The sequence below is a fragment of the Bos javanicus genome, chromosome 7 (genome assembly GCF_032452875.1).
Source record: "Bos javanicus breed banteng chromosome 7, ARS-OSU_banteng_1.0, whole genome shotgun sequence".
NCBI lineage: Eukaryota > Metazoa > Chordata > Mammalia > Artiodactyla > Bovidae > Bos > Bos javanicus.
In genome coordinates this window covers 12,384,857-12,404,323 of record NC_083874.1, presented here as the reverse complement: position 1 = coordinate 12,404,323, position 19,467 = coordinate 12,384,857, and the positions used below count along the sequence as shown (strand labels likewise).

Sequence of the window (19,467 nt, the reverse complement as noted above, 5' to 3'; positions counted from 1 at the left end):
CTTTATGTGCTGCTGCTGCTAAGTCGCTTCAGTCGTGTCCGATTCTGTGCGACCCCATAGACGGAAGCCCACCAGGCTCCCCCATCCCTGGGATTCTCCAAGCAAGAACACTGGAGTGGGTTGCCATTTCCTTCTCCAATGCATGAAAGTGAAAAGTGAAAGTGAAGTTCTTTATGTGCTAGAGTACTGAAATGAAGCCGCGGATATTTCTAGGTTGGAGTCTCCAACTAAGGTATTCTAAGTCACTTCAGTCGTGTCCGACTCTGTGCGACCCCATAGACGGCAGCCCACCAGGCTCCCCCATCCCTGGGATTCTCCAGGCAAGAACACTGGAGTGGGTTGCCATTTCCTTCTCCAATGCATGAAAGTGAAAAGTGAAAGTGAAGTCGCTCAGTCGTGTCCGACTCTTAGCGACCCCATGGACTGCAGCCTACCAGGCTCCTCCATCCATGGGATTTTCCAGGCAAGAGTACTGGAGTGGGTCCGCAAAAGGGCCTGGGACCAAGCATATATTCCTGCCCAGGGCAGAGTTTAAAACAGAATTGGCTGAATTGAAGTTTCCCCTCGAACCTGGGGTAAAGTGGAAGCAGGCTTTGGGGAATCGGGTGCCTTCTACGACAAGGATGCAAGCCCGCGTAGGAGCTCAGGGCTCACTAGACAAGGATCTGCGGACCTCGCCCACAACTGGAGTAATTCTCTCTCTAACCCACTCGCAGCGCCGAAACTGTCTCCAGCCAAACTAATCGGTTCGTCTGTGATTGGTTTGCGTCCGGAGCCCGATGGCTCCCAGCCAATTGAATGACAGAAGAGACGTACCTGAGGGGTGCTGGGACCCAGTTCGGAGAATAGGGGCGGGAAATGATCGACAAGAAGTTGAGCCTATGGAGTCAGGTCGGGGGGGGACCTCGGACCTAACTTCTTGAAAAGGGCATGGAATGGGTGTTTGGTCGGTTGCTAAGGGGAGGTTGGCGCTACCGGGACGTGAGAGTGGTGAAAGTAAGAAAAGATGTAGCCAATGAAAGGAGTGCTGCTAGACTTAGAGGCCAATCAGTAAAGGGGGTATCCTGGGATGTACCAATGTATTAATTAGACAGGGGGAGTCTTTGAAGAAAATGTAGACAAGAGGCTGACATGGTGAAGCTTGGAAGGGAAGACATTGGACATATAGCTTCTATTAGCTCCTAGAAGTTAAGCGATGAGGAAATTAGTTCACCCTTCTAGCCCTGATGGGGATATGATAGGAAAGTTCCCCTGCAGGTAATTTGCATGGTGCGCTCCGCTTGATCACGTGAGCCGGTTCCAAGATGGCGGCAGGGGTGGCCGGGTGGGGGGTTGAGGCAGAGGAGTTCGAGGATGCCCCTGATGTGGAACCGCTGGAGCCCACGCTTAGCAACATCATCGAGCAGCGCAGCCTTAAGTGGATCTTCGTTGGGGGCAAAGGTGGAGTTGGCAAGACAACCTGCAGGTAAAAGGGCTGCGGTGGGGGCCGGGAAAACGGGTGGGATGTACCACAGGGTGAAGGGGAGGCGAAAGACCGGGTCTTACAGCACCCCAGCACCAGCCGGGCAAGAGGGCTGGGGCGGGGTCTTCTGGATTGTACTCTCCAGAAGTTATCTGGAGCAAATGGAAGATATCTCCTGAAAGCCGGCCGGGCACCCTCTGAGTTGGACCATCCCTTTTGGGGCTCAAGGGCTGAACCACGTTGAATCCAGCGCACGGGGTCCGGGAGAGCATTTAGATGTCCCATCAGGTAGACTGTACCAGAGTGTGCCCAGAGAAGGGGAGGGGCACCTGAGCGAACTATCCTAATCTGGTGAACCTTGGCATTCTCTGCCCACGTGGGGGTGGAAGGCGGGAGGGAGGGCACATGATCAGGCTATCCCAATCAGCTGGGAGGAGAGGGAGGGATCCCCCGAGCAGATTACCCTGGACAAATGGACCGAACCACCGAGTTTAGCAAGAGGTGCAAAGGACCCCTTAGCTTAGCGTTGAGGGAGCGGACACAGGGTCAGGCTATGCTGGCTGGACAGCCAGATCGTGATGCCACTCTGTGCCAGCGAAGAAGCAGGCATCACACCAGACTGACACACTCAGCCGAATCTTACCAGTCTAGTCAGGTGAAAGGTTCAGTAGGTGAGATCTGAGAGGGTCCCACTGCAGAGATTGAGGCCTGATCCCACAGTCCTCCATACTCTTCTCTCAAGGCCCTTACTGATCCAGGTCCCCTGCTCCTGCGACCCTTCATCTCCCCTTGCAGACCTAGGGAGCAGAGCCTGACTCTTCACCACCACCACCACCCCCACCTTTTGACCTTTCTTTTGCCCAGCTGCAGCCTAGCAGTCCAGCTGTCCAAGGGGCGGGAGAGTGTTCTGATCATCTCCACCGACCCAGCCCACAACATCTCCGATGCATTTGACCAGAAGTTCTCCAAGGTGCCTACCAAGGTCAAAGGCTATGACAACCTCTTTGCCATGGTGAGTGCAATAGGGCTCAGGCCTACGCCACGCCCCACCCCCCAATTCTGTCAAAGGCACCTTCAGGCCTTTCCTGTGAACACCCATCATTAGCTACCATGTCCTGCCGGTTCTCCAGCCTCTTGTCTCTCCACTTTCCCCTCTTCAGCATACCCACAGGGGACTGGGTGAGAGACGTTTGTGGATCAGAAAGGAAACCAGAGTAGCTGGAGATTAGTGAGCAAGGGGAGGGGAGGGAGACATCAATAAGAGTCACATGATATAGGACCTAGCAGGCCACTGGGAGCACTTCAGCTTTGTTTCCAAGTTTATACATATTTTTATATTTATTTTTATTACGTATTTGGTTGCTCTGGACCTTAGTGCCAGGTCTTAGTTGCAGCACACAGAATCTTTAGTTGCAGCATGTGGGATCTAGTTTCCCAACCAGGTGTTGAACCCAGGTCCCCTGCATTGGGAGGGTGGAGTCTTAGGCACTGGACCACTAGGGAAGTCCCTGATTCCGAGTTTAATGGGAAGCTGTTTGTTTTAAGCCGAATAATGTCATGGGCCTCATCGTTTTTCGAAAAGTTCCCTGTAGCTTTCATGAACAGATTGGACTCTAAAGTCAAGAATGAAAACAAAGAGAACTGGGACAGTGACCAGACTAGAAATGGTGGCAGCCAAAACTTGGTGGGGAGGGAGGTGAGAAGTGGCAAAATTTGGGATTTATTTTCATTTGTTTGGCTGCAGTGGGTCTTCATTGTCATATACAGGGGCTTCTGTTGCAGTATGTGGGTTTAGTTGCCCCATGGCATTGGGATCTTAGTTCCCTGACCGGGTATTGTGTCTGCATCCCCTACATTGGAAGGCGGATTCTTAATCACTAGACCACCAGGGAAATCCCTGGGATGTATTTTGGAATTAAAGCAGTTTGACTGTTTGGTTATAATGCATGAGGAAAAGAAATGAATTCAGTACATGTCTTAGTTGACTCCCTGGGCAACTGAGATGGAGAAGACTGGGAGAGGAGCAGGTGTAGAAGGCAAAAATGGGGAATTTTATTTGGCTTAGTGAGACCAAGGTGCCCACTGGTCATCCAGATGGAGACATCAGGACAGTGGCTTAGTTATATGAGCCTAGAGGAAGAGGTTGGCATTGAGAGTCATTGTCCCAAGGGTGATATTTATTTAAAGCTGCATGAATAGAGGAAAGAGTGAGAGAATAGAGAGGCCTAGAAACAACTCTGGGGGCATATCAGCATTTAGGGTCCAGCAGAGGAAGAGGAAGAATCAGTGAAAGAGGCCAAGGAGGAGCCCCAGGTGAGGTGGGAGGGAAGCAAGATAGTCCCGGCTCCTAAACTTGAGGAGGACAAAGGGACTTGGGCAGAAAGATTGCTGGCTCTGACAGGCACATCTGTTTTAAGCAGATCACCCTGGGAATGGGCACAAAAGCCTGCCTGGAGTGGGTGAACCAAAGTGGAGACAGTGATCACCATGATGGGAGCAGAGAAGTGAGCGTGGCCATCCCTGGAGGGAAATGGGAACGAGCGTTAAGGAAGGCTTTTCTGAGAAAGGAGATGCTAAGAGCACGTGTGTTTGCTGATACAAATGCTTCAGAGAATTCTCTGGCAGTCCAGTGGTTAGAGCTCTGGGCTCTCTCTCTTTACTGAGGACCAGGTTCAACCGCTGGTTCAGGAACTAAGGTCCCAGAAGCTGTTCATTGTGGCCCAAAAAAAAAAAAAATGCTTCAGGAGGGAATAAGGATGCTAGCCGAGGAGGGGCCTCAAGTGGGCGTCTGCTTGCTCCAGTGCACAGACCCAGGACTTGGGCTCTGCCAGGACCAGGGGCTTGGAAGGAAGGACTGGGGCATTTTCTAGGGTGAAATGAGAGTGTTGGTGGCCAGTGGCTTCACTTTCTCACTGAGGCACAAGCCCCAGCAGAGACTGCGGGCCACTTGTGAAAGAAAGTGTTTGAGGAAGGAGAAGATGTGGCGTTAATACTCCCACCGGTGCATTGTCTGGCTCGTCAAATGCCCATTGGAGATTTGCGATCAGCAGCGGGGAGCAAGGTGAAGCTATTTGTCAGGCGTGTTCCTCGGATGTTTACCTTGGTGCAGCCATGCCAGCGAGCTGCAAATAATGAGAATGGCACTTTTGCCAACTGCAGAGGGAAAAGAGAGTGTGTGTATGCAGAAGCATCCTTTGGAGACTCGGCTGGATAAGGGTGCTGGCCAAGAGGAACACCGACAGTGAACAAGGGGGCAGAGGGGTGGGGATGAGGTGGCCCAGAGAGATCTAGAAGTTGAGAGAGCTGGGGTCAAAGAGTGGGCCAGTAGCTAGGAATAACCCATCAAGGGTGTGACTTCCCCCACAGGGAAGTGGTCTCTGAGGCCAGGGAGTTGAGGGATTCACCACAGAAACCATGAACTCAGAAAGAAGAGGTACGGGCTTCCCTGGTGGCTCAGTGGTAAAGAATCCACCTACAATGCTGGAGACACGGGTTTGATCCCCACGCTGCAGGAGGATCCCACGTGCCGAAGAGCAACTAAGCCCATGTGCTACAACCATTGAACCTGTGCTCTAGAGCCTGGGTGCTGCAACTACTGAAGCCCGAGAGCCCTAGAGCTTGTGCTCCACAAAAAGAGAAGCCGCCGCGATGAGAAGCCTGCACACTACAATTAGAGAAAAGCCCTTGCAGCAAAGAAGAACTCAGCATTGCCAAAAATAAATAAAATAATTATTAAAAAAAAGAAGAAAAAGAGGTAACGCAGGCAGAGGATAGAGAGGCATTGAGTGCAAGACAGGCCAGGGACCCCAGGCTGGTTATCCTTTCATGGATCCTACATCCAAGTTGAGGAGCTACTCTGTGCCACACACTTCCCAGGTATTGGGGACACCACAGTGAACAAGACAATCCAAACCCCTTCCCTCATGGGGCCGGCACTCTGGTGTGGAGATGGTGATAAATGTGATAAGTAGACACCATGTGCGTGTGTGCTTAGTTGCTAAGTTGTGTCTGACTCCATTATGGCCCCATGGACTGTAGCACACCAGGCTCCTCTCTCCATAGGATTTCCCAGGCAAGAATACTGGAGTGGGTTTCCGTTTCCTTCTCCAGGGGATCTTCAAGAGGCCAGATGTTAAGGAGAAAGGAAAAGAGGGCCGCGGGGGCTAGGGCTGCACTGTTAGGTTGGGCATTTAAGGAAGACTCATGTTACAGGACTGATCTGGAAGAGGTCCTGGGCTGGGTCGGGGAACAGCCAGTGAAAAGTCCCTGCAGGGACTTCCCCAGCAGTCCAGTGGTTAAGACCCCGTGCTTCCACTGCAGGCGGCACGGGTTCGATCCCTTTTCAGGGAACTCAGATCCCACACATTGCGTGATGTGGCCAGATAAAAAGAAAAGGCCTTGAAGTGGGCTCTGGGTTCCATCTGGGCACTGAGGACAGTTGACAATCTTCCATCTGCTTGTTTGACAATCTGTGGTCGCTGAATACCTGAAGTGCCTAAGGGAGGGGTCATGGCACCTCGGGGGTCTCCTCAGCTGTGACCAATGGTGGGCTGTGCTCAGGTGCACCCCAGGCTCCCTCAGGCTCTGTGCCTCGGTGCCAAGGCCCCAGCCACAGCAGCCTGAATCTTGACCCCTTCGGCCCGAAGGAGATTGACCCCAGCCTGGGCGTGGCGGAGCTGCCAGACGAGTTCTTTGAAGAGGACAACATGCTGAGCATGGGCAAAAAGATGATGCAAGAAGCTATGAGCGCATTCCCAGGCATCGACGAGGCCATGAGCTACGCAGAGGTGATGAGGTCAGGCGCGGCCAGGGGTACTGGGTGCTGCCTGGGGCTGGGGGCAGAAGAAAGGGCAGAGCGGGCCTGACCCTCTTCTCCCTGCAGGCTGGTGAAGGGCATGAACTTCTCCGTGGTGGTGTTCGACACTGCGCCCACAGGCCACACGCTGAGGCTGCTCAACTTCCCCACCATCGTCGAGCGGGGGCTTGGCCGCCTCATGCAGATCAAGAACCAGATCAGCCCCTTCATCTCACAGGCAGGCAGGGCCCCCGGGCAGCCAGGAATCCCCTGAGTCAGAGCAGGGCTCCCAGTCACACCGTGACAAAGGCCTTTACCACGTGCCCTCTCACTCAGCGCTTCCCAGTGGGTGGGTTGGGTCTTCACTGTGGAGGAACTGTCCGCCCCCCTCCACAGCCCTCGGTGTCCCTGCCTCCACCTCTTGAGTGCCCCAGACAGAGCTTGAAACCACATACAGTAAGTCCAGTACATATGAACGAGTCCTGTTCTGAGATCAAGTTTGTAAGTCCGGTTTGTCCGTAAGTTCAACACAGAAACCAGGTACCCAAAGAACACAGTTGTCTTTGTAGTTCTCTACTGTACTGTTGTTTAATTGCTCAGTCGCTTCTGACTTTGTTGTGACCCCATGAACTGTAGCCCACCAGGCTCCTCTGTCCATGGGATTTCCCAGGCAAGAATTCGGGAGTTGGTTGTCATTTCCTTCACCAGGGGATCTTCCCAACCCAGGGATCAAACCTGAGTCTCCTGCATCAGCAGGCGGGTTCTTTACTGCTGAGCCCCCAGGGAAGCCCATACCATACTGTAATGGGTTTATAATACTTCTTGCACAAATAATACATAAAAAATACAAAAAATAAAACATTTTTAAGTTCACAGGGCAGTACCTTAGAAAGTGCAGTAGTGCAGTACAGCAGTTGGCATACAGATCAGGCAAGAAGAGTTACTGACTGGAGAAGGGAGAGGAGGTCGGAGGTGGTAGAGCTGAAGGATCGTCAGCAATAGGAGACAGAGGGCAAGCTGCAGTTTCAGTCACGCCTGACATTAATAGCACAAGCTCTGGTTTCTGGCTGAAACCAGATGTATGTTTGTATCTTCAAAAGTTCACGACTTGAAGGTTCCTCTTTAGGGGACTTACCGTATCCAGAGCCAGGTGACCCAGGTTCAGATGCACTGCACTCTGGTGTGATACTGCTCTGTGACCTCAAGTCACGTCCCCTCTCTAGGCCATGTCTGTCAAATGGAGAGCATGTGAATCCCCCCACCATGGGTTATTGTTAGCACAAACATGACAACCCTACTGACCCCACGCTTCTGCACACCACTCCCACCTCCCTGGTTATGGCTGGTCCCCTAGTGGGGACTTGAATCTCAGGTAGTAACTTTTTTTTCTATTGGTGGTTGCTCTGGGTCTCCATTTCTGCGAGGGCTTTTCTCTAGTTACAGCAAGCGGAGATTACTCTCTAGTTGCAGTGCCTGGGCTTCTCACTGCAGTGGCTTCTCTTGTTTCAGAGCACAGTCTCTAGGTGCAGGGGCTTCCGTAGTTGGGGCATACAGGCTTAGTTGCTCCTCAGCATGTGGGATCTTCTGGGATCAGGGATCAAACTCATGTCTCCCGCTTTGGCAGGTGGATTCTTGACCACTGAGCCATCAGGGAAGCCCCCCTCAGATAGTAAAATTTGTGGAGCATTTCCTGTGTGCCAGGCACCCTTCTGAGTGTGTGACAGTGTGTTGTATAGGACAGCAGCTCTACACATGGGGAAACCGAGGCACTAACCTGGCCATGGTCCCACAAAAATGGCAGAGCTGGGGCTGGACCCGTATGATCTGCTCAAGGGCCCACATCTTAAACCACTGGGAGGTGTTGGGATTCGTTTCCTCCCATCTCCCCCCATCCGCCCTGCCCTCCCCAACCAAGTTGTCTAGTGAGCTGGACCCAGGGAGTGTAATGGGCACCAGGTAAACCATGAGCCCTCTCCCATCCCCATAGATGTGCAACATGCTGGGCCTCGGCGACATGAACGCAGACCAGCTGGCCTCCAAGCTAGAGGAGACGCTGCCTGTCATCCGCTCGGTCAGCGAGCAGTTCAAGGACCCTGTGAGTTCAGGTCCAGGTGGGCGGTGAGAGGCTCCGGGAACCACGGGGACAGGGCTGAGACCTGCCCTTCCCTGTCCTCTCTTGCCTCCCGCAGGAGCAAACAACCTTCATCTGTGTGTGCATCGCGGAGTTCCTGTCCCTGTATGAAACCGAACGGCTGATCCAGGAGCTGGCCAAGTGCAAGATTGACACGCACAACATCATCGTCAACCAGCTCGTCTTCCCTGATCCCGAGAAGCCCTGCAAGATGTGTGAGGCCCGCCACAAGATCCAAGCCAAGTACCTGGATCAGGTGTGCACACCCACCCTCCCGCCAGTCTCACACTTTGACCCCAGAAGCTGCGGTCTAGCCCAGCCCAGCCGGCCCAGCTGACCTTTTACTGTGTTCTCTGATCTTTTGCTCCATCTCACTCTCTGTTCATCTGCCTAATCCCCTGCCCTTCATCTCCTGCTTCAGACCTAATTCTGGCCTTTGTAGACTAGCTGGCCTGGGTATCTCTGATCCTGGGGAGTGGGAGGTCCAGGCCTGTGATCTCTGACCTCACTGGCGTCACTCCCACCCATGACCCTGTGAAGTCCTTGCTCATATTCTCTCCCTGACCTGAGACCCCCCAGCCTGACCCTTTACACCGATCACATCCTATCCCTGCCCCGGGGCCCCCTGACTGCTGCCTTCTGCCCCCGCCACAGATGGAGGACCTATATGAAGACTTCCACATTGTGAAGCTGCCGCTGCTGCCCCATGAGGTTCGGGGAGCAGACAAGGTCAACACCTTCTCCGCTCTCCTCCTGGAGCCCTACAAGCCCCCCAGCGTGCAGTAGCACCTCCACCAGCCCCAGCTGCCATTTCACACCCACCCGCCACCCACCGGGGCAGAGTTTGCACAAAGTTCCCCCCCTAATACAGGGGAACCACTTGGGGGATGGGAGGCGGGGAGGGGGTCTTTTCCCCCTGGTGGGGCTGGGGGAGCTATAGCTGCCCCCCACCTCTCCCCACTTCTCCTCCCTCAATAAAATGATCTTAAACTTCTGTGGATATTGATATGAGGTGGGAGCTGGGGCTTAATACCTTCATGTACAGTTGCACAGGTTGTACACTGCACAAAGATGTCACATCCAGAGAGGCATTGTCACAACAGAAATCTAATAGAGATGCATGTTTATTGTGGCAATTTTGGAAGGAGGGTTCTTTGGTAAAGGGGTGCTGTTTTCTTGGTCTTTATGGGTCAGGGTGTCCTTCAGGGCTGTAAAGCCTGGAGTAGAAGAAGTTGCATCTGCCCACGTCCTTCAGGGCTCAGAGCGTGGGAACCAAGAGGCCCCTTGGCCAGCCCCAGGCTGGCGGGGAGCGGATTAGGCCGGCAGCGGGCCCAGCACTGCCTGCTGTTTGGTTTGCGAATTAGTGGGCGCCCTGGGCAGAGGCTGGGCTTGCCAGACTGGGGATTAACAGTCTCCACCCACCTCTCCCCCACAACCAATTCCTGTTCTATGGAATGGCGTGGCATCAGCCTGTCCCAGCACAGGACTGCAACAGGGGGGCAGTTTAGGGGACAAGATGACAAAAAATCTCAGAGGCTAGAGGGGCCCTGAAGTCCCATCCTGCCCCCAGAGCAGTCTTAGTGGCCTGTAGCATGTTTCCTGCAGTTTGAGTACCAGTCCCCTGTTCTTAAAATGGAGACAGAAGTGTGGCCATTCATAGGGCCCTGGCACAAATTCACCTGACCTTGGAAGGGTCAGCACACCAGCCTGAAAGACACCTAACAGTCCACCTTCTCCCCTTCACGCTTCCCTCTGCCACTCCCTGGACAGTCACACCCTGCTTGAGAGACCCAGGATTGGCATGATCTTGGGCATTTGCAAGTTCCAAGCTGGCGCTAAATGTGGGTGGGGGAAGAAGGGGTGCTTGGGGACACACATGAGTCAGGAAGCAGTGTTTAGATAGCACACATCCAGGATCTAGGTGGGCTAGGGTGTGCATATGTAAGGGGAACCCAGCCACGAGCCTAGACGTGTCCCCCCCAAATCCGTCGGGTTGCATACAAGCCAGTATAGGCAGGTCCATGTCAGGGAAGTGCTTATAACCTAACCAAACTGCTCAGGGTTCAAATCCCAGGTGTGTCATGAAAGGGCTGTGTGTCATCAGGGCCTCAGTTTAGCGGGAATAATAGCGGGAATAACAAAGTCACCAAGTTCACATTTCCTGCTTGTAAAGACACAATGAGATGAAATAGGTAACGCCTTTACAACAGCCCCAGGCATGTACCTGCCAAGGAGTGTTTGTTAATATTCGCTGTTACAATTAGTAAGCATGTGAACTAGCCTGGGCAACCTGCCTCCGCCCCAGCAGGGGTCCAGCAGTCAAAAGTGTGTGGGGATACTGGGAGCTGGAGGATGGGAGATGAGCACGGGGGTGGGGGGGGGGAGGGCTGGTAGCTGTGTGTAAGGATACATCCAAAGAAATAGGGGCCTCAGGTCGGGTATGAAATGAAGTGAAAGTTGCTCAGTCATGTCTGACTCTGCGATCCCATGGATTGCTCAGTCATGTCTGACTCTGCGATCCCATGGACTATACAGTCCATGGAATTCTCTAGGCCAGAATCCTGGAGTGGGTAGCCTTTCTCTTCTTCAGGGGATCTTCCCAACACAGAGATTGAACCCAGGTCTCTGCATTGCAGGTGGATTCTTAACCAGCTGAGCTACAAGGGAAGCCAGGATGAGTATGGAGCCCATCAATCTGAAGCCTGTCCCCTCCCCAGTTGCCTTAGCTACCAGCATCACTCCTCACCCTCTTTTATGAGCTGTCCAGCAGCTGGACAGCGGAGGCATGGGTCCGAGGACAGACAGTCCGGGCTGGTTCCTAATTACCCCGGGTGGGGCAGACACCTGCTGGGTTAGGAACACAGCGTCCTGGCTGGCCGGACCTCAGGGTGGGGTCGAGTGGAGCCATATGCACTTCTGGAGCTAGGGTGGACTGGAGAGTCTGAGGGACACTCCAGGACGCCCCTCTTGGGGCTAGAGCCCTGAGCCTCTGCCCCTCCCACACTGGACTATGCATTCAAAGTTGAGGATGGAGGGCTGTCTGTGCCAGGCTAGAGTGCCCCCTGTGTAGGTGTGCCTCTGAAAGGAGAACATGTGTCCTGTATCCGTGCCAAGTGTGGGGACAAAGTTTTGTGTCCCTAAGCTTGTGTGTTCATGACAATGACGAAAGTGACTGCAACCCAGGGTGTGTGTACGCACCTGCCCGCCACCACCCAAAGTGAGGGGGTGTTGGGGAGGGTGTGTCTTATGGATTGATGTACAAATAAATGCAGGTGAATTTCATGAGGGATTATGGCCTGACTCCTGGATGTGACCCTCTGGGTCTGTGGGACTGTTGGGAGGGGTCAGTGTTGCACAAATACGTCTTTGCAACATGGGCAAATCTAAGGGGCCACCAGACCTGGATCTGATCCCAGGACTGTGGGCTGCTGTGTTGAGGGGTGGTGCTCCTGCATCTAATGTGTGGTCAATTCAGTTCAGTCCCTCAGTCATGCCCGATTCTTTGTGACCCCATGGACTGCCACACGCCAGACTTCCCTGTCCATCACCAACTCCCAGAGCATGCTCAAACTCATGTGATCACAGGTGTGTTTTTGTATGGGGGAGATCAGGAATAAATGTAGGCTACTTCCCTCTGTGTGATGGTCGCCTGTGTGATGGTCACCTGTGTGATGGTGTTCTGGGGTTGGGCTGTGGTCTGCACTTGGCTGGTTGTGTGACCTTGTGTGTGTCTTTATTACCTAGTACAATTATGAAGGAATTCAGTGCTTGGGTCCCTGCCCTTGTGTTCCTGGGTGGCTGTTTGGAGCACTGTGTGGGTGCCTGAGAGCTGAGAACCTGGTGGGTTTGGTTTAGGGTCCATTGGCTTTATATCTGCATGTTAGTGGGGGTGGGGTATGGCTAAGTGTCTCTTGTGTGACTCTGGGAATCTTTGTGACTGTGTAACTTCTTTCTGGGACACGGTGATTGTGGGAGGCTGTGTTGAGGAAAGTTGAATTTGTGTCTGGATCTATGGTATGTTTCCATGTGCATCTTTATGGTTAATTTACAGGTGAGTTTCGAGTGACCCAGCCTCACTGAGCAGTGTGTGTACAACTGGGTTGGGTAAAGACAGGGTTCCTGCCCCCTCCCCGAGCTCTAGGGCTAAAGTTTCTGGGACCTGCCAGTGACTGACTGACTGGGAGACAGGACAGGGAGGAGCTAGGGAGGTCAGGGTGAATTCTCCACCCTCCGCCCCAGGTAACAAACTGAGGAGACTTCAAACAAAGTTCTTAGGCTGTAACTGTGCAACTGACTGGGGGGAGGGCCAGGGAAGGGCCACCCAAGTCCACTCCCCAGCCCCCTCCCTCACAGAATCTGGCTTAAGCCCCACCCAACACTGAAGCCACCCACCCAGCCCATCCTGTCCTTGTCCCAAGTGTCCCTGAACCAGCCATCAGGTGAGAAGGACCCAGGCCTGGGGGAACCGGGAACCCTGAGGACAAGTCTGTCTGCGAGGGAGAATCCATCTGAATCCTCAGGGTAGGGTGTGGAAGGCGAGCAAGGAACGGACACAGGAAATGTCCAGGTGGATCCAGGGCCAGGGGGAGGGGGCAGAGGCAGGGCGATTAAGTGGGAGGGGGATAGACTGGGGCTGCTGTGCAGCAGGGGGAGCCAGTCTGAGGCCTGGGGAACTGTGGGAAGGGACCTGGGGGCCAGGAGGCTTGGAGGCCAGGCTTTGGAGGACTTCAATAGAAAGCGCAGGGCAGATAATGGGCCCAGACTGGGTTAGGGGAGGAGGAGAGGAAAGGTCGAAGTGGAACTTGAGGAAAGAGAACTGGGGACGAAACTCAGTTGGAGCCCTGGGAACTTAGAAACTAAAGAGTTCAGGACTCAGGGAGCAGAGGAAAGTGTAGATGGCGTCCAGGTAAGGGGTATGGGATCTGAGAGGGATAAAACCTAAGGGTCTTGAGGGTGGGAGATAGACGGAGAGGGCCAGGGAAGGTCTGTACAAGACGCTGGGACCGGGAGTCCAAGGAAGGGAGTGACCTGGAAGAGGGGGCCTTGGAGAGGAGGGCTGGGGGCTAGGGTAGGGCAGAGCAGGTGGGAGGAGAGGGGAACCCGAGCAAGAGCCGGAACCCAGGAGCTGGTAAGGTGGTCGGGCTCGGAACAGCGCGCAGAGTCGAGCCGGGCCCGCATCTCTCCACCCCCGCCCATACCCTGCAGCCCGGCTCCGTCCCGGCCCCCTACTCCTCGGCCCCCAAGCCTAAGTCCGATCCAGCGCCCCCTATCCTTTGGCGCGACCGGCCCGGGCGCCGCGATGACCGTCACGTACACGGCGCGCGTGGCGAAGGCGCGCTTCGGCGGCTTCTCGAAGCTGCTGCTGCTGTGGCGCGGGAGCATCTATAAACTTCTGTGGCGCGAGCTGCTCTGTTTCCTCGGACTCTTCATGGCGCTGAGTGCCGCCTATCGGTGAGGCGGCCCCGGGGGTGGGGAGGGTGGGGAGGGGATGGAGAGTGCCGTGCCTGAGGGAGGTCTCAGGAGGGGCTCCGAGGCGGCCCCGGAGTGGGTGCGGGAAGAGACCGGCTGCTGGGGACGGGGGCTCGCCGGTGACCCGGTGCCCCTCTCCCTCGCAGCTTCGTACTGACCGAAGAGCAGAAACGCTACTTCGAGAAGCTCGTCCTTTACTGCGACCGGTACGCCAGTCTCATCCCGGTCTCCTTCGTGCTGGGTGGGTTCGCGCTCCGGAGTTTCCCATTCTTTTCATCCCGAGACACCCATAGCCATTCCTGCTTTCTGAGACCCTTCTTCAAAGCCATCCCCGCACATCCCCATTTCTGCATCCTTTACGCCAGGTATGGCATCGATTCCCAGGACCTTGGAGGTCACCTAGTCAGTGTATCCCCTGAAGTTCCCCCATGAGAGAGCTCCGTGGCATCCACAGGCTTATCCCTGGTCACCTCAGGGACTCCCATCTGTGTCTGCATGGGCTTACCAGTGCCTTCCCTCACATGTTTTGATCCCCAGTGTGTGTTAGTCACTCAGTCATGTCTGACACTTTGAGACCCCGTGAACTATAGCCTGCCAGGCTTCTCTGACCATGGAATTCTCCAGGCAAGAATACTGGAGTGGGTTGCTATTCTCTTCTCTGAGGGATCTTCCAGACCCAGGGATCAAACCCAGGTCTCTTGCACTTCGGGCAGATTCTTTATCATCCGAGCCATCCCAGGGACCCCCTCCAAAGATCCCATAGAACTCCCTCATTTCAAGTCCATCCTGAGGGGCATCTCTCTGACAAGCCCCCCAGCTCCCTGTCCTCAATGATTTCACATAATATCAGCCTTCCTCCCACCATTCTGGGCCCATAGGGATGCGGTGACCAGCTTGCCCTAGGTTTCCTAACTTAGACCGTGTGCCCAACCCCTTCACACACCCCTGGCTCAGGGGCTCCCTATGGCCTTGATGACAACTTACCTGTGGGCTCCATGTCTTCACCTCGATGTGTGTGCTCAGTCGTGTCTGACTCTTGAGATCCCTCGGACAGTACCCCACCAGGCTCCTCTGTCCATGGGATTTTCCAGGCGAGAATACTGAAATGGATAGCCATTTCCTACTCCAGATCTTCCCCACCCAGGGATCCAATTGGCGGGAGGATTCTTTACCAGTAACGCCACCTGGGAAGCCCTCCTTCACCTCTTTGAGTGAGTGAAATCGCTCAGTCGTGTGTGACTCTTTGCAATCTCATGGACTGTAGCCTACCAGGCTCCTCCATCCATGAGATTTTCCAGGCAGGAATACTGGAGTGGGTTGCCATTTCCTTCTCCAGGAGATCTTCCCGACCCGGGGATTGAACCCGGGTCTCCTGCATTGTAGGCAGACGCTTTACCTTCTGAGCCACCAGGGAAGTCCTTCACCTCTATATGGAGATCCTAATCTCCCATCTCAGATGACATCCAAGCAGCCAGGGTGATTCAGCCTGCACCAACCTCTGACCTCAGGGCTAGATCCTAAGGTTCCCAGCCCACGTGGTCCCACATGGTCTGGGTGTCCAGTTACCCCGTGCTCCTGATGCAAGACCCAGGTCGGCTCCTCTTCCCTTGATCTGGGCTCCCAACTCCCTGACCCTAGTTTCCCAACTGAGCCCTCTCCCCCATCCCCGGCTCTCCCGCAGGCTTCTACGTGACGCTGGTAGTGCACCGTTGGTGGAACCAGTACCTATCCATGCCCCTGACCGACGCGCTCATGTGTGTCGTGGTCGGCACAGTGCACGGACACGATGAGCGCGGCCGCCTCTACCGACGCACGCTCATGCGCTACGCAGGGCTCTCCGGGGTGCTTATCCTGCGCTCGGTCAGCACCGCGGTCTTCAAGCGCTTCCCCACCATAGATCATGTGGTGGAAGCAGGTGAGGCTCCGGCCAAAACAGGACGCAGGCGGCGGGGGCAAGGTAGGGGCGGGGTAAATAACTCCCGACCTCGCCCGCGCAGGGTTTATGACCCGCGAGGAGCGCAAGAAGTTCGAGAACCTAAACTCATCCTACAACAAGTACTGGGTGCCTTGCGTCTGGTTCTGCAACCTGGCGGCGCAGGCTCGGCGCGAGGGCCGCATCCGCGACAACGGCGCCTTTAAGCTGCTACTAGAGGTGGGTTATCCGGATGGTCATTCTTAAAAAAAAAAAAAAATGTACCCCACCCACCCTGAGGTGTGTCATATCCTGACTTGCCACGTGCCTTTCACAGGGCGGATTCCAAACACCCTTATCTAGAGCCCCGAGGTGTACACGTATCTCTATGGGACGGTTTCTAGGTGAATCATGCCCCTAGGTATACACACTCACCACTGAAGACTCTCTAGTCCCTGGAAGCACATGCCCGCCTCCCACTAGGTGACCACTCACCTCCATCCCAGGTAACCCCCTACTTAATCCCCATGTGTGAGCTCACATTTCAGCCCCCTCATGACCTATATCCGCCCCACCAGGAGCTGAATGTGTTTCGGAGCAAATGTGGGATGCTCTTTCACTATGACTGGATTAGCGTGCCCCTTGTCTACACCCAGGTAACCTGGTTCTGCCTTTTTATATCCTGTGTCAGAGGCTTTGGAGCATTGGTCTCAAGGAAAAACTAAGGACTAGCTGAGACCCTGTCACAGTGACTAGTGGTCCTAGCTCTGGTCTCTCCATGACTTTCAAGACCTGACTGGCACCCCGTCCTGTCCCTCCCCCAGGTGGTGACCATTGCTGTGTACAGCTACTTCCTGGCTTGCCTCATTGGCCGCCAGTTCCTGGACCCAGCACAGGGCTACAAAGACCATGACCTGGACCTGTGCGTGCCAATCTTCACCCTGCTGCAGTTCTTCTTCTATGCTGGTTGGCTCAAGGTGGGTGGGGGTCCCAAGGCCAGGACTACAGGGGCGAAGTGGGCAGGGGTTCTCAGGGCTCTGCTTACCTCCCCTCTCCCCACTCAGGTAGCTGAGCAGCTCATCAACCCCTTTGGAGAGGACGACGATGACTTTGAGACCAACTTTTTGATCGACCGATGCTTCCAAGTGAGATTCTCTCAGTTGAGACCATCCCTAGGCTCCTAAAGGGACCCTGGCCCCAGCCCTGCCAAGACTCTTCCACACATCATTCCTGAACCATCCTCTCTCTTTGATAGCCACCTTCCTACCCATCCTGAGGGGTCCACCCTGTGGTGCCAGCGCTTTTCCATGCCCCACTCTTCCTTGCATATCCTCTCCCGCAGGTGTCAATGCTGGCTGTGGACGAGATGTATGATGACCTGGCCATGCTGGAGAAGGACCTGTACTGGGACGCGGCTGAGGCTCGAGCTCCCTACACCGCAGCCACCGCCTTCCTGATGCAGCAGCCCTCCTTCCAGGGCTCGACCTTCGACATCACGTGAGCCAGTGGGGGTGGACAGGGCCTCTTGGGTGGGGTCTCATGACTGTGTCGTCATTCAGTCTCTCAGTTGTGTCCAACTCTTAGGGACCCCATGAACTGCAGCACAACAGGCTTCCTTGTCCTTCACCATCTCCTGGAGTTTGCTCAAACTCATTGAGTTGGTGATGCCATCCAACCATCTCATCCTCTGGATGCATGACTGCAGGTTGTGTCTAATTGAAGGGGCAGTGGGTGACCAGAACGGGGCTAAAGGCTACACCCTGGAGATTCGGAGCTAAAAGCTACAGTCAATAGAACTAGGATGAGGTGTCAGGGATCCGGGTCAAGGTCTGGGGCCGGGACACTAAAGGCTACAGTCTATGAGGATTGGGCAGAACAGAAGCAACACGAGGCAGAGCCCCAACTAAGCCTTTTAAGGCCTAAGTTTGCTCATAGCCAGAGCCAGAGGATAAGGCCAGGCTCTGGAAGGGGCAAGCCAAGACTTCTGGGAGAAGTGGAACAATGAGATGGGTGGAGGCAGGAAAAGTACCGTGCCTCGGTCTCAGCTCTGTTGATGAAGATGGGAGAGGCGCAAGTGCTGACCCTCTGTCTTCCTGCAGGCTGGCCAAGGAGGACATGCAGTTCCAGCGTCAGGACGGCTTGGAGGCGCCGCTGAATGAAGCACACGGCGACTTCCTGCAGCGCCTCCTGCCAGTGGGCACGGGCATGGGCACAGGTGGCCTGCTGGGCCGGCGCGTGCCCTTGCTGCGCCGCAAGAACAGCCACGTGTCGGAGGAATCCATGGCTGCTAGCTGCGCGTGCGCAGGCGCTCCCGACGGCGCGGTCCCGGAGTGTGGCTGCGAAGGCCCGCTGGTCGACTTAGGCCAGCCGGAGCAGGAGTCTGAGCCCATCACCGGCCCCGAGTCGCCTGCCCTCGTCCCCGCTCCCAGGGCGCCCGCTGAGCCCTTAACCGTGGTGCCGTTGTCTGGGACCCGGGGGCCGACTCCGCCCTGGCTGCCCAGCCCCATTGGCGAGGAGGAGGAGAGTCTAGCCTGAGACCTTTGGACCCTGAATTCCCAAGGACAGGGAAACAAGCCTGCCTGCAGCAGTTTGGGTCTGCATAAGCTGCGTGTGGACTCGGCCAGCCCCCTTCTTACCTGCCTGCGCCCCAACTTTACGTTTGGCACAGAGCGTTGGAGCGCCTCCTGTGGGCCGAGGGCTGCACTAAGGGCGGGGTATCCTTCCAGCTAGCTGGGCCTTACCACCAGCTCTACTTCCTGCCACTGCGTGAGAGGCTTTTATCCCTGTGACCTGCCTTTCTTCTTTCTTTAGACTGGACATATAAGTGAGTGCCCATCTCCTGAGCTGTGTGGATGAAATGAAAGTGGCTTTAAAAAATGTTTGATACATAATAGGTGCTCAATAAAATTGTTTTGTTTTTTTTTTCTAAAAACCCAACTCCTGCCAGGCGAGTTATGCTAGGTAAGCTTTAAGGATTATTTGATGATGTCCTGTCCACTTCCAAATTCTACTCTCTGAAATGGCCCCATTCAGTGCCCATGGTTTTACGCATTCATCAATATAGGATTCACAGGTCCCAGGACCATGCTTTCTCCCCCCAACCTTTTGTTTATTTTTGGCCACGCCCTGCAGCTTAGTTGCAGGGATCCTAGTTCCCGATCAAGGATTAAATCTGGACCCGTTGCAATGGAGTGAGAAGTCCTAACCACGGAACCGCCAGGGAATTCTCCTGCCAGCCTTGCTTCTGCAAGTGACCCCTCTGCCTCTACAATGCTCTAGGTCTTATATCAATCGTATGTAGATGACTCCTGAATTTAGAAGTCCAGCCAGGGTCCCTTCCCACACTCTAGATGCAGAGAGCCACCTGTCTACTCAACATCTCTATGTATAGATCTCATGGGCACCTTGAACATAACATGCTCCCCAAACCAGTTCCCTGTTGACTCCCTACTTGTTTATCTTCCATCAGCTTTGTTCTTCCTGAGGACAAAACCTGGGAGTCACCTTCAACTTCTTTTTTTTTAAAGTTCATTTATTTGTTTAAAAAACATTTATGTGGCTGCATTGGATCTTAGTTGTAGCACACGAGATCTTCGTTGGGTCATGCAGGATCTTTTGGTTTGGTGCAGGCTTAGTTCCTCTACAGCATGTGACATCTTAGTACCCTGACTAGGGATCCAACCTGTGTTTCATGATTG

General features: G+C 54.6%; 2 protein-coding genes and 1 non-coding gene across 3 annotated transcripts; 2 read left to right on the top strand and 1 right to left on the bottom strand.

Annotated features, from left to right (window-relative positions):
* Positions 1 to 1,270: 1,270 nt before the first annotated feature.
* Positions 1,271 to 9,382, top strand: GET3 (guided entry of tail-anchored proteins factor 3, ATPase). The gene is made up of 7 exons (XM_061422003.1): positions 1,271 to 1,465; positions 2,327 to 2,474; positions 6,109 to 6,257; positions 6,345 to 6,495; positions 8,245 to 8,352; positions 8,447 to 8,644; positions 9,043 to 9,382. The coding sequence occupies exons 1-7, from the start codon at positions 1,305 to 1,307 to the stop codon at positions 9,172 to 9,174; spliced, it is 1,047 nt and encodes a 348-aa protein (XP_061277987.1). The 5' UTR covers positions 1,271 to 1,304; the 3' UTR covers positions 9,175 to 9,382.
* Positions 9,383 to 10,886: 1,504 nt separating this feature from the next.
* BEST2 (bestrophin 2) lies at positions 10,887 to 18,844 on the top strand. Its single transcript, XM_061422002.1, has 9 exons — positions 10,887 to 13,839; positions 14,004 to 14,098; positions 15,539 to 15,772; positions 15,855 to 16,009; positions 16,348 to 16,425; positions 16,594 to 16,746; positions 16,834 to 16,914; positions 17,112 to 17,266; positions 17,869 to 18,844. Exons 1-9 carry the CDS (start codon positions 13,688 to 13,690, stop codon positions 18,302 to 18,304), a joined length of 1,539 nt encoding a protein of 512 aa, XP_061277986.1. The 5' UTR covers positions 10,887 to 13,687; the 3' UTR covers positions 18,305 to 18,844.
* On the bottom strand, positions 15,200 to 15,271 carry TRNAC-ACA (transfer RNA cysteine (anticodon ACA)). Its single transcript has one exon. It is a non-coding gene; the product is annotated as a tRNA-Cys (tRNA).
* Positions 18,845 to 19,467: the final 623 nt, after the last annotated feature.